This window comes from Ranitomeya variabilis, chromosome 4, assembly GCF_051348905.1.
Source record: "Ranitomeya variabilis isolate aRanVar5 chromosome 4, aRanVar5.hap1, whole genome shotgun sequence".
Classification (NCBI taxonomy): Eukaryota; Metazoa; Chordata; class Amphibia; order Anura; family Dendrobatidae; genus Ranitomeya; species Ranitomeya variabilis.
Genome location: NC_135235.1, coordinates 413333774 through 413348741, shown reverse-complemented (window position 1 = coordinate 413348741; position 14968 = coordinate 413333774). Strand labels below are relative to the sequence as shown.

General features: G+C 43.2%; 1 protein-coding gene across 8 annotated transcripts in view; it reads left to right on the top strand.

Moving 5' to 3' along the window:
* The window catches only part of LOC143765040 (gastrula zinc finger protein XlCGF66.1-like), a 111291-nt gene extending 96910 nt beyond the window's left edge, over positions 1-14381 (top strand). For 3 of the 8 annotated variants that reach the window (XM_077251298.1, XM_077251297.1, XM_077251299.1), the window contains 7 exons: positions 6324-6471; positions 6596-6775; positions 6857-6980; positions 7064-7119; positions 7261-7351; positions 10244-10332; positions 10406-14381. In XM_077251298.1, coding sequence (XP_077107413.1) covers positions 6394-6471; positions 6596-6775; positions 6857-6980; positions 7064-7119; positions 7261-7351; positions 10244-10332; positions 10406-11152 — 1365 coding nt within the window. In that variant the 5' untranslated portion in view covers positions 6324-6393 and the 3' untranslated portion in view covers positions 11153-14381. Of the gene's footprint in view, positions 1-6265; positions 6472-6595; positions 6776-6856; positions 6981-7063; positions 7120-7260; positions 7352-10243; positions 10333-10405 lie in introns of all 8 variants that reach the window. The other 5 variants (XM_077251302.1, XM_077251301.1, XM_077251296.1 and 2 more) reach the window with 3 other exon arrangements.
* The last annotated feature ends 587 nt before the right edge of the window (positions 14382-14968 follow it).

The following is a 14968-nucleotide window of genomic DNA, read 5'->3' as shown; positions in this document are numbered from 1 at the left end:
AGGTGTAGCATCAATTCCTCTCAATGGAATAGGATACTGCAAGGGTTCCAAGAGAAAACCACAGCGCCTGGCAAACTCCAAGTCCATCAAATTCAGGGCAGCGCCTGAATCCACAAATGCCATAACAGAATAGGACGACAAAGAGCAAATCAGAGTAACGGACAAAAGAAATTTTGGCTGTACAGTACCAATGGTGGCAGACCTAGCGAACCGTTTAGTGCGCTTAGGACAATCAGAGCTAGCATGAGTGGAGTCACCACAGTAAAAACACAGCCCATTCTGACGGCTGTATTCTTGCCGTTCAGCTCTGGTCAAGGTCCTATCAGAAAACACCGCCAAATGGTGCACATTTTTGCGCTCACGTAAGCGTCGATCGATCTGAATGGCCAAGGACATCGACTCATTCAAACCAGCAGGCGTGGGGAATCCCACCATAACATCCTTAAGGGCTTCAGAAAGACCCTTTCTGAAAATTGCCGCCAGGGCACACTCATTCCACTGAGTAAGCACAGACCACTTTCTGAACTTCTGACAATATACCTCCGCTTCATCCTGACCCTGACACAAAGCCAGCAAAATTTTCTCTGCCGATCTGATCCACTGAATCTGATTCATCATAAAGCAATCCAAGCGCCAGAAAAAACGCATCTACATTACGCAATGCAGGATCTCCTGGCGCAAGAGAAAATGCCCAGTCTTGAGAGTCGCCACGTAGCAAAGAAATAATGATTTTTACTTGCTGAATGGGGTCACCAGAGGAGCGGGGTTTCAAAGCAAAAAACAGTCTACAATTATTTTTGAAATTCAGGAACTTAGATCTATCCCCAGAAAACAAATCAGGAATTGGAATTCTGGGTTCTAACATCGGGTTCTGAACTACATAATCTTGAATGCTTTGTACCCTTGCAGTGAGTTGATCCACACAAGAGGACAGACCTTGAATGTCCATATCTACACCTGTGTCCTGAACCACCCAGAGGTTAAGGGGAAAAGAAATACAAAACACACTGCAGAGAAAAAAAAATGGTCTCAGAACTTCTCTTATCCCTCTATTGAGATGCATTAACACTTTGTCGGCCAGCTGTACTGTTATGTTTGGCTGGTGATTAGGAGCACTAGAAATGACCAGATGAGCAAACTAGCAATACGGGACGAGCTCTGGGAAGTGGGAGCTCTGCTGACCGCAACCCCTAATCCTATCACAACAACTAGAAATAGCCATGGAGCGTTCCTGACTCTGCCTAGACGACTCTTCACAGCCTAAGAGCTAACTACCCCTAAAGATAGAAAATACAGCCTACCTTGCCTCAGAGAAATTCCCCAAAGAAATAGGCAGCCCCCACATATATTGACTGTGAGTTAATATGGAAGTCACAAACACAGGAATGAAATAGATTTCAGCATAGGAGGCCAGACTAACTAAACAGACAGAGGATAGAAAAGGTATCTTTGCGGTCAGCATAAAAAACTAACAAAAAACCACGCAGAGTGTGCAAAAGAAACCACCGCACCGACTCACGGCGCGGTGGTGCCACTCTGCATCCCAGAGCTTCCAGCAAACAAGATTAAATCATAATAGCAAGCTGGACAAAAACACAATGGTAACAAATAAGCTAGCAGGGACTTAGCTTTTGCTGAAATAGACAGGTCATCTGAAAGATCCAAGAGAACTGAACCAGTACTAGGACATTGACAGCTGGCATCAAGTAAAGATCTGAGTGGAGTTAAATAGAGCAGCCAGCCAAGGCCTGAACGAGATCAGCTGGAGAAGGAATCTCAGAACCAGCAGCTCCATTCACAGCCACCAGAGGGAGTACATGAACAGAACTCACCGAAGTACCATTCATAACCACAGGAGGGAGCTCGAGAACAGAATTCACAACAAGTACCCCGCCTTCTACGAGGGACCCCAGGGCCCTCACGGCTTATAGGACCCGGCTTGTCCGGATGGCGGCGGTGAAAAAACCTGACCAGCCGATCCGCATGAACGTCCGAGGCTGGTACTCAGGACCTCTCCTCAGGCCCATAACCACACCAGTGTACCAAGTACTGTAAAGTGCGGCGCACTACACGAGAGTCAACCACCTTGGAGACTTCAAATTCCAAATTACCATCCAAGACTGGAGGTGGCATAGGCGCCGCGTCCACGGAACCCACCACCTTCTTTAAAAGAGACCTGTGGAACACGTTGTGTATCTTATACACCGTAGGAAGCTCCAACCGGTACGCTACTGGGTTAATGACGGCGGTGACCCTAAATGGACCAATAAACCGTGGACCCAATTTAAGGGATGGTATCTTGAGTCTTATGTTTTTTGTGGATAACCACACCCAGTCATCCACACTCAGGTCCGGACCTGGCACACGCCTACTGTCAGCCACACGTTTGTACCTAGCACCCACACTCAACAGGCGCTGTTTAACTCTCCTCCAGACTGATGACAATTGTGCTCCTAACTGGTCTTCCTCCAGAACGCCGGAAGAGCCCCTCTGACTCAAAGTACAAAATTGAGGAAGTAGCCCGTAAACACAAAAAAACGGAGACTCCCCAGAAGACTCCTGACGGTGATTATTGAAAAACAATGCCCAGCGAGCCTGCCTGGGAGACAGACGCTTGGCAGACTCCAAATAAAGCAAATTCTTATGGTCGGTAATTAACAGTAACCTGATGACCCGACCCCTCCAAGAAATGTCGCCATTCCTCAAAGGCCAATTTGATTGCCAACAACTCTCTGTTGCCGATATCGTAGCTACGTTCGGCGGGCGTCAGTTTCTTGGAAAAATAGGCGCACGGACGTAAACCGCTCAAGGAAGAGCCTTGTGACAACACCGCCCCCACACCAACCTCAGAGGCATCAACTTCTACAACAAAAGGTTTCGATACATCTGGTTGCAACAGAATAGGAGCCGAAACAAACCTGTTTTTAAGAGATTCAAATGCGCACACAGCAGCCTCAGGCCAAACGGAGAAATTGGTGCCAGTTAGCGGTTTAGCAATGACAGAAAAATCCTTGATAAACTTCCTATAGTAGTTAGAAAGCCCAAGGAACCGCTGAAGTGCTTTTAGGTTATCAGGCCGTTCCCAATGCAACACCGCTTGCACATTGGCGGTGTCCATTTTAAAACCAGAAGCAGACACAATATAGCCCAAGAAAAGCAACTCCTGTACCGAAAATACACATTTCTCCAATTTTGCATACAGCTTATTCTCTCTGAGGAGCTGTAACACCTGCCTGACATGATCTAAATGAGTATCACGGTTGCAAGAATATATGAGGATGTCATCTAGGTACACAATAACGAATTTCCCCAAAACATGCGAGAACACATCATTTATGAAATGCTGAAACACTGCAGGTGCGTTTGTCAACCCAAATGGCATCACCAAATTTTCAAAATGACCCTCAGGGGTATTAAAAGCCGTCTTCCACTCATCACCTTGACGGACTCTTATGAGGTTGGACGCCCCCCTGAGGTCAAGCTTGGTAAACCACTTAGCACCTGCCACCTGGTTGAACAAATCCGGTATCAATGGCATGGGGTATGGATCACGAACCGTAATCTGGTTCAACTCCCTGAAATCCAGACACGGCCGTAGTCCACCATCTTTCTTCTTAACGAAGAAGAACCCTGCTGCCACTGGTGAGGACGAAGGCCTGATGTGCCCTTTGCTCAAACTTTCAGCAATGTAATCCTTTAGCGCTTGTCTCTCCAGACCGGAGATGTTAAACATCCTTGCTTTAGGCAACTTGGCCCCTGGTTTAAACCTGATAGAACAGTCATAGGAGCGATGTGGTGGCAACTCTGAACAACCCTTCTCAGAGAACACATCCACAAAATCCAAAAGTGACTCAGGAACGCTTGGAGTCACAGCAGAAACACATGTGGCCAAGCAATTCTCCTGACAGAAATCACTCCACTGAATTATGTCCTGAGTTTTCCAGTCAATAGCCGGGTTGTGTGTAGACAACCATGGGAAACCCAGAAACAATTGTGCCGGAAGACTCTTGAGTACCTTACATGTAACCTGCTCGAAATGAAGAACCCCAATGTGGAGTTTAACCTCAGCCACAAACTCAGTAATCTCCCCCTGTGGGAGAGGAGCAGAATTGATGGTGACCACGCGGATAGGATGAGGCAGTTTTTCGATCCTAAAACCAGCAGTGCGCGCAAACTCCTCATCAATGAGATTTGTGGCAGAACCACTATCCACAAAAACAGTGATTGGCAGCTCTCTGCCAGCGACAACAACTTTGGCCGGGAGCATGCACTGAGAAACCATCATGGAGGATATACATAAGCTCAGATTGGACTCCTCCACACCCTCAGAGCTTAAAAGTTTTTCCACCGTTGCGTCTTTCTTTGACAGCAGAGGACAGATATTAATAAAATGACCAGTTTTACCGCAGAAAAAACAGGCTTCCTGAGTACAGGGGCTCGATCCTTAACATGTGATACCCCTGCGACTTGCATAGGTTCCGTGGGCTCACCTGCAGCAACCTCACGTGAACCTAAACCTTCACCCACAGGCAGTGTCTCATGCTCCCCCTGACGCAAACGGCGATCAATGCGGACAACAAGACTCCTAGCGGAATCTAGTGAAGCAGGAGTCTCGTACATCAGGAGGGCTTTTTTAATAGGGTTCTATTAGAAACTCCATGAATAAAGTGACTCCGCAGCGCAAACTCATTCCACTGTGTGTCGACCGCCCAGCGGCGAAATTCAGAACAGTAATCCTCTGCAACACGCTCCCCCTGGCGAATAGTGCGTATCTTAGATTCTGCTAGAGCCATTCTGTCAGGCTCCTCGTAAATGTTTCCAAGAGAGGAAAAAAAACTCTCCACAGAGTCAAATGCAGCAGAATCAGATGGCAAAGAAAACGCCCATGCTTGGGGATCCCCGCTTAATAATGACAACACCAGGCCCACACGCTGAGCCTCATTACCGGAGGAGATCGGGCGTATACAGAAATACAGTTTGCAAGCTTCATGAAAAGAAACAAATTTACTGCGTTCCCCAGCAAATTTTTCAGGCAAAGGAAACTTAGGCTCAGCAACTTTACCTGTAACTCCGGCTTGCACATTAGACACTGCTAGTCCCTGTTGCTGCACTGCCCCCCTTAACTCAGTGACCTGTAGGGACAGCGCCTCCAACTGGCGGGTTATGGAAATCATGGGATCCATGGAAATAATGTTGGCCGATTATAATGTCACGGGAGACCTAGGCAGGAAAGAGCTAATAACCCGGGCCCCTGCAATTTCCCTCAGACTAGGGAAATCCTGACTGACCCTCTCCCAGAGTTTACACTGATGGTGTGCATGTCTGGGCCTCCACCCTCGCCCTATCTTCTGTTTCAACCCTAGGCTGAAACCACAACCCACCACCCAGTGAAGAGTCCACACTCCAATACCCACAGTTAGCACAGACAAGGATAACGGAAAAATAAGCACCACGCCGCAGTAACTCAGGAATACACTATAAATGCAAAGGGCAAAACAAAAACAAATATAGGAAGGAGCAAATAAGACAAAGGGAAATACACCACCAGCAACGATACTCCAACTACTAGCTCACCACTCCAGACCGAGATAACATGCACAAGACAGAAGCTATAATCGGCGAAGCCCAATGTTCAGGAGAACTATTTAAAGGCAGTGGGCATGGCCCAGCTTCCAATCCGAGCACCAGGTAATTTAGCCCTGGACCAGCTAGATAAAATCTAGCCGACGCCAATGAGCGCATAGTGGTCAAAAGCGGAATTACCGCTGTCTGTCGAACGACCTGGTCTGAACAGCGTCCGACATGACAATCCCAGCACCTTTCTTTGTTATTGTGTTTTTTGACTAAAAATATATTTTTAATATTAGTAATAATAAAAATTATGTTTTGTTTTTGAATTTTTAATGTACTTCCTTTTTTACCAATGATTACGTCCTAGTGGTAAATTTTGTGTGAGCTATTTATTCTTTGAAGTACTAAAACCCAACCTAAGGTTATGGGTATATTATTTGTGGACTTTATTTGAGCTATAAAATGAATATCTCCTACAGTATTGCTAATGGCGATTCAAGTGTCGGTAAATGAGACGAGAATTAGCGTTATGGAAGATGAGTCTACGAATAACGTATTCAGCTGCATACTCCGAGGAAGAAACTGCTTGTTGTCTGTGGCCTAAAATGTATAGGTTTTATTAGTAGATGTAAAGAAGAAAACTAAATACTGTAAAATAATTAATCTCCTCATGTGTTTCCCCTTATATCTCCAGTAATTGTATTCTTACAGAGGATTTTTATGATGTTACATCAGCTCATCTTCTCATTCAGGCCCCTACAATATTGGATCCCCACAGTGTAGATCTATATTAAGAGAATTATTCTGAATTACCCGTCAAGGATGGATATGAACAGAGACAAGATGGTGGAAAGGATATTACACCTCACCCTAGAGATCATCTTCCGGCTTACTGGAGAGGTGAGAGATTCTGATGATGTCACATTACATCATTCTTATCTATGGGAATAAAAGGTGGATAGAAGAGAGGTGAGGAATCTAATAGATTTCACTACAGACATTTCCAATGTGTCTACATAACCAGGGTTACACAATAGTGAAGAATACCTCTAGTGAGCGCTTTCAGGACCCTGTGTCTGAGGGATGTGGAGGACCCCTGAGCCCAATCAGAAGGCCTCCACCTCACCCCCTGATACATGAGGACATCAATGACCAGAAGATCCTAGAACTCACCTACAAGATGATTGAGCTGCTGACTGGAGAGGTGACACTGCTGGGAATGCTGGGACATTATATAGTAGCGCTATGAAGAGATTGGGGATGACGGTATCATTGTATGTGTCAGTTTCCTATAAGGTGTCAGGATGTCGCTGTCTATTTCTCCATGGAGGAGTGGGAGTATTTAGAAGGACACAAAGATGTGTACAACAACGTCATGATGGAGATTCCCCAGCCCCACACATCCCCAGGTAATTGATAGGACTAAATAAACATGGCCTATAATTATCTGCATGTAAAGAATGAATTCAGTTCCTGTATGTGTTTACTCCAGTTCTATCCAGTAAGAGAACAACAACAGAGAGATGTCCCAGTCCTCTTCTTCCACAGGTCTGTAAACAAGAACAACAATGTTGCTCAGTATTATATGTTTTATACTTGTGTAATGAGAACGGTGGAGATGACATGATTAGAGCTGATCATAGATTTGACATCTACATCTGTCGTTGACTTTTACAATATTTGTTTCAGAGTGAAGATCTGACCCATATTAATACTACAGTGACATATGTGAGAGGCGATGAGCAGTGTAAAGATGAGATTCTTACATATGACTTCCCAGGTGCGTTGTAACCACTAAATTCAGAGCAGTCACAGATTCTTTTCAGTCACTGGCTGTGGCTGATTTATCGGTGGTGTAGTCTGGCCCTATAACAATCGTGTGACGACCATTTTGCCGCAAGAGCACAACATTCTCCCCTATCCAAAAATGTTGAAATTACTTTGTGAAATTGTGAAAGCCCTTTTCTATAGACCTTACTACTTGGAGGATCCACCTACCGCCTGACTTTATAAGACGCTGACCCTTACCTGCCCAGCTCTGTAAACTACAAAACCAAATGACAGCGTATGTAAAATGTGCAGACAAATTAGTAAATCACTTGAAGAAAAACATTATGCTGGGCCTCTAAGAGAAAGTGGAGAATAATGATGCTGTTGGCATCCTAGAGCCCTGATATCTTATTTGATGAATCTACCTTCTCTCCCTTCTGTTCTGCTGAATGTGCATATATGGTCCCTACAAGACCAGGTCCAGTCTTTCTGACCTATGCTTTTATTATCGATAACATTAAATGTGCAGTGAGGCCAAGTGTGAATTTCTGTACAATAACAACAGAGTTTCCCTTTATCCTGACTTTCAGATTCTTTTAAAACCTAACTTCAAACAGGATTGTGATAAACTACACAAATGTAAATGTTTTTTTAAACATTACACTTGTGCCTTGATATATCTCTAACCTGTGCGTGGATGATGGCTGTAATGCACATTTATTCACGCCTGCCAGAGATGTGACGGAATAGCTCAAGCCCTGGTTTCATGGATTAACTCCACGTCATAAATTACAATTTGTGTTCGATCATAAGGAATTCAGATTACTGCACAATCTCTTCTGAAAAGGGGAGAACTAATACTTTCTCTACTCTTCTGGTCAGAACTCATAGTAGCTCTAACTCCCTGATAGTCTTTAACAAAAGGTCTCCATTACGATTCTCCATCTTCCAAATGCCCGAATTTTAAATTTAAGATAAATCAGCTCTGCAATATTATAAAATGTTATCTTTGACTATCTAATATTTCTTCTTGAAAGTCATCTGATATAAAATTTTGGCCCTTACGATAGTTTAGATTGCCAAGAGCCATCGATCGCCATACTCTAATTACCCCAGAGAAATGTCACCACTAGTTACTCATTTTCTGCTGATGAAGACTGTTTAGTTTGATCATTTCAGTAGATGTGTTATTGTCTATACTCACAGGTTTTGACTACAGTAGTTGATGCCCAAAATACTCTGATTTAACCACTTACCACAGCTAGTTTTGTGTTCTTGATCAGGGCCCATTCTTCAAATCTGACGTGTCACTTTACGTGGTGATAACTTTTGAATTCTTCACAAAATATAAGTTCCAATTTTTTTATTTTCACAAAGGGGAACAGCAAACAGATGGACCTTACAAATTATTTTCCAACTTCTCTTGAATCCGACAACACCCTATATACAGTTGTACACTACTTTCTGGGCACATGGCAGGGTTAAGAAGGGAGGAAGTGCCAGTTAGGTATTTCATTGCAGATCTTGCTGGATAGTTTGCAGACACAAATGTATTGGCAGCACTGTTTGTGATCACCTGGCAGCTCAAAAGACAGCCACCATGAACAGGCTTGGCACTATGTACTCCGTTTTCCTGATCCCAGAGATTGTCTTGTTCATCACCCTTTAACCCCTCTAATGGATCTGGACTTAAACAGAGACCCATATGTTTGAGCCACAGTGTAACCTGCTTTTCTGTGGAGTGAGATGACAAGAAGAATAATCAGGTAGCTGGGTCACAACAGAGAACAAATACACAAGCCGGGAGCTGAGCACAGAGGACTGAATCAGAGGAGAACAAGACTGTATGTGGCCGCTTCCGGCAATACGCCTTGAGCTTTAGTAGAGTGTGGTGCTTTCCAGTTGGCTGAAGCAGGGAGCAGATTACTCCAGCTGGATAGCATACTCACCCATGCTGCTAAACTGAATGGTACTACTGGTCCTAGGCACCCTAATCTTAGTGGTTGGACAGAGCCTGCGCCACCAAGAGCTTCTGGTTCCGACATCTTCTCCATTACCAGCAACACCTGCAGAATTAATAAGGCGGCTCCTGGTGACAGAAGCAGATGTCGCAGGAGCAGATCCCAGAGGAGATGGGCAAACCATTTGCAGAAGCCCTAACTTGACAAAATGGCAGAAAACCAGAGCAGTAAAAATCTCCATAAAGTGACTAAATTTGGGAAATTATAATCCTCAGTGAATTAATCTGTAGGTGTAGTAACTATTTTGATTCCTAAGGCAATTTATGGAAATTGACACACAGTGGATGTTGGAAAGTGAAAATTGCAAAAATAACATTTTATTACCCAACACATAGTGTCCAGATTGTGCTCCAGTAGACATACACACAGTAAATTAAGTGGCTTCCTCTCACTATAATAAAGCCAAATACATGGATTCTAAATGTAGTTTGGGCACACTACAATGCTCAGAAGCGAGGGGGAGATTTGACCTTGGGAGGTAGGATATTGCTGGATTGAATTGTGGAAGCAATGTTGCTTTTTTAAGAGCCTTTGGGCCACTAATGATGTGGGAACCTCTGTTTTTCCACTGACAGATGATGGACCTGAGTGGGTGACTTTTTTTGTGAGATGAGTACAAGTTTTTATTAGTTTTATTTTTGCCTACATTACATTGTTTGGTGGCTTTTTATTCCATATTTGGGAGGCAAAATGAACAAACAGTTGAACACCACGCTCTGCTGGTTCATCCTATGAGGTTTTCTATTAGATTGTGAACTGTCGTTTTCTTGGTGAATAATTAAATATTTTATATAACTTGCCATTTTTACAAACAGTTTAAGTAGAAATGTTAAAAATTGAAAAATTCCAGGATGTTTAATTAAAAAATATTTTATTCTTAGCAGATAACTGTACCAGAAAATCAGAGGGACAGCTGACATCTTCAATTTTTAAATCAGATGATCTTGAGATCACACAGGATACAACTGAAGTGAGTGGCATTACTACAGATATAATATCATCCCTTCACAGCAAAGATCTGACATCTGATCCTTTTGAAACAGGTCCTGTCTTCTGATTCATTACCGACTACTAAGGAAAATCAAAGTCACAAAATAAACATTAAAAAGCGAAGTGCTCCAGAAGCAAAGAAGCCATTTTTAAATTCGGAATATGGAAATGGTTTTCCCCTCGAAAAGTCTTTTTTTAAGATTCACACAGCAGATAATAGATTTTCTTGTTCCAAATGTGGGAAATCTTTTAACCAGAAATCATATCTTGCTAAACACCAGAGGATCCACACAGGGGAGATTTTTTTTTGTTCAGACTGTGGGAAATGCTTTAACCAGAAATCATATTTTGTTAAGCATCAGATGACCCACACAGGGGAGAAGCCCTTTTCGTGTTCAGAATGTGAGAAATGGTTTAACCGGAAATCAAATTTGGTTATACACCAGAGAACCCACACAGGGGAGAAGCCTTTTTTCTGCTCAGAATGTGGAAAATGTTTTACAGACACATCAAGTCTTATCAGACATCAGAGAACTCACACAGGGGTGAAGCCTTATTCATGTTCAGAATGTGGGAAATCTTTTAACCGGAAAACGCATCTTACTAGACACCAGAAAACCCACACAGGGGAGAAGCCTTTTTCATGTTCAGAATGTGGGAAATGTTTTAACCGGAAAGTGCATCTTGCTAGACACCTGAGAACCCACACAGGGGAGAAGCCTTTTTCATGTTCAGAATGTGGGAAATGTTTTGTGACAAAATCATGTTTTCTTAGTCACCAGAGCTATCACACAGGGTAGAAGCTTTTTTCATGTTCAGAATGTCAATGTTTTAACTGAAAAATGTACCTTCTTAAAGAAGTTGTCAACTACTAGGTAACCTCTTGTCATTCCTCATGTTTGGCCTCATTATAGTAAAATCACTCATACTCGCTTTCCTTGCCAGCGCCGTTTCAGCGATGTCGGGACTTGCATTCCCGGGGCTCATGTGAGGTTGTTACATCACATGAGCCCTTCGCTCAATCAAGGCCAGCTTCACTGTTCTGCCTTCAGACATGTTGAACATCAACAAGAAGCCAGGGGTTTGGCTTCTCTCCAATTTCCTTTTAATGTTCGATTTGTTCAAAGGTTGTGACAGTGATACTATTGCTGATTGGGCGCAGGGCTCACATTATGTAACAACTTCACATGAGCCCCGGGTGCCGACACCACTGGAAGGGCCTTTGTATGGGAGGTTTGTATAATTGTTTTCATTTTAACCCCTTTACCCCCAAGGGTGGTTTGCACGTTAATGACTGGGCCAATTTTTACAATTCTGACCACTGTCCCTTTGAGGTTATAACTCTGGAACGCTTCAACGGATCCTGGTGATTCTGACATTGTTTTCTCGTGACATATTCTACTTCATGATAGTAGTAAAATTTCTGTGATATTACCTGCTTTTATTTGTGAAAAAAAGCGGAAATTTGGTGAAATTTTGAATTTTTATACAGTTAAATCAGACATATGTCACACAAAATACTTAATAAGTAACATTACCCACGTCTACTTTACATCAGCACAATTTTGGAACCAAAATTTTTTTTGGTTAGGGAGTTATAAAGGTTAAAAGTTGACCAGCAATTTCTCATTTTTACAACACCATTTTTTTTTTAGGGACCACATCTCATTTGAAGTCATTTTGAGGGGTCTATATGATAGAAAATACCCAAGTGTGACACCATTCTAAAAACTGCACCCCTCAAGGTGCTCAAAACCACATTCAAAAAGTTTATTAACCCTTCAGGTGTTTCACAGGAATTTTTGGAATGTTTACATAAAAATGAACATTTAACTTTTTTACACAAAAAATTTACTTCAGCTCCAATTTGTTTTATTTTACCAAGGGTAACAGGAGAAAATGGACCCCAAAAGTTGTTATCCAATTTGTCCTGAGTACGCCAAAACCCCATATGTGGGGGTAAACCACTGTTTGTGCGCATGGCAGAGCTCGGAAGCGAAGGAGCGCCATTTGACTTTTCAATGCAAAATTGACTGGAATTCAGATGGGATGCCATGTTGTGTTTGGAGAGCCCCTGATGTGCCTAAACATTAAAACCCCCCACAAGTGACACCATTTTGGAAAGTAGACCCCCTAAGGAACTTATCTAGATGTGTGGTGAGCATTTTGACCCATTAAGTGATTCACAGAAGTTTATGATGCAGAGCCGTAAAAATAAAAAATCATATTTTTTCACAAAAATGATATTTTCGCCCCCATTTTTTTATTTTCCCAAGGGTAAGAGAAGAAACTGGACTCCAAAACTTGTTGTACAATTTGTCCTGAGTACGCTGATACCCCGTATGTGGGGGTAAACCACTGTTTGGGCGCAAGGGAGAGCTCGGAAGGGAAGGAGCGCCATTTGGAATGCAGACTTAGATGGAATGGTCTGCAGGCATCACGTTGCATTTGCAGAGCCCCTGATGTAACTAAACAGTAGAAACCCCCATAAGTGACCCCATATTGGAAACTAGACCCCCCAAGGAACTTATCTACTGTAGATGTGTTGTGAGAACTTTGAACCCCCAAGTGTTTCACTACAGTTTATAATGCAGAGCCGTGAAAATAAAAAATATTTTTTTTACACAAAAATTATTTTTTAGCCCCCAGTTTTGTATTTTCCCAAGGGTAACAGGAGAAATTGGACCCCAAAAGTTGTTTTCCAATGTGTCCTGAGTATGCTGATACCCCATATTTTGGGGTAAACCCCTTTTTGTGCGCACGGGAGAGCTCGGAAGGGAAGGAGCACTGCACTGTTTTACTTTTTCAACGCAGAATTGGCTGGAATTGATATCGGACGCAATATCGCGTTTGGAGAGCCCCTGATGTGCCTAAACAGTGGAAACCCCCCAATTATAACTGAAACCCTAATCCAAACACACCCCTAACCCTAATCTCAACTGTAACCCTAACCACACCCCTAACCCTGACACACCCCTAACTCTAATCCCAACCCTATTCCCAACCGTAAATGTAATCCAAACCCTAACTTTAGCCCCAACCCTAACCCTAACTGTAGCCCTAACCCTAGCCCCAACCCTAACCCTAGCCCTAACCCTAATGGGAAAATGGAAATAAATACATTTTTTTAATTTTTTAATTTTTAATAACTAAGGGGGTGATGAAGGGGGGTTTGATTTACTATTTATACCGCGTTTTCTAGCGGATTTTTGATTGGCAGCCGTCACACACTAAAAGACGCTTTTTATTGCCAAAAATATTTTTTGCGTTACCACATTTTGAGTGCTATAATTTTTCCATATTTTGGTCCACAGAGTCATGTGAGGTCTTGTTTTTTGCGGGATGAGTTGACGTTTTTATTGGTAACATTTTCGGGCATGTGACATTTTTTGATCGCTTTTTATTCCGATTTTTGTGAGGCAGAATGACCAAAAACCAGCTATTCATGAATTTCTTTTGGGGGGGCGTTTATACCGTTCTGCGTTTGGTAAAATGGATAAAGCAGTTTTATTTTTCGGGTCAGTACAATTACAGCGATCCCTCATTTGTATCATTTTTTTATGTTTTGGCGTTTTTATACGATAAAAACTGTGTTATAGAAAAAATAATTATTTTTGCATTGCTTTATTCTGAGGACTATAACTTTTCTATTTTTTCACTGATGATGCTGTATGGCGGCTCGTTTTTGCGGGACAAGATGACGTTTTCAGTGGTACCATGGTTATTTATTTCCGTCTTTTTGATCGCATGTTATTCCACTTTTTGTTCGGCGGTATGATAATAAAGCGTTGTGTTTTGCCTCGTTTTTTTTTTTCTTTTTTACGGTGTTCACTGAAGGGGTTAACTAGTAGGACAGTTTTATAGGTCGGGTCGTTATGGACGCGGCGATACTAAATATGTGTACTTTTATTGTTTTTTTTTAATTTAGCTAAAGGAATGTATTTATCGGAACAATATTTTTTTTTATTATTATTCATTTTGGATTTTTTTTTTTTTTTACACATGTATTTTTTTTTCTACATTTTTACTTTGCCCCGGGGGGGGGGGGGGGGCTTGGCATCACAGTAAAGTGACAGATCGCTGATCTGACACTTTGCTGTGCACTGTGTCAGATCGGTGATCTGACGTGCACAGCTCCAGGCTTCCCGGCGCCTGCTCTGAGCAGGCGCTGTGAAGCCACCTCCCTGCAGGACCCGGATGCAGCCCCACTCACATTTTGGATCCGGGGCCTGCAGGGAGGAGACGCACGGTACAAGGTGAGCACATCGCCTTGTACCGATCGTCTCAGGAAAGCCCGCAGGGAGCCCCCTCCCTGCGCGATGCTTCCCTATACCGCCGGAACACTGCGATCATGTTTGATCGCAGTGTGCCGGGGGTTAATGTGCCGGGGGCGGTCTGTGACCGCTCCTGGCATATAGTGCCGGATGTCAGCCGCGATAGTCAGCTGACACCCGGCCGCGATCCCCCCGTGAGCACGGCCGATCACTCTGGACGTACTATTCCGTCCTTGGGAAGTAGGGCCACATGGACGGAATAGTACGTCCAATGACAGAAAGGGGTTAACAGACTCAAACCTGAGGAATGATGAGAAGGGGTTGTCCTTTAGGATATGTGCA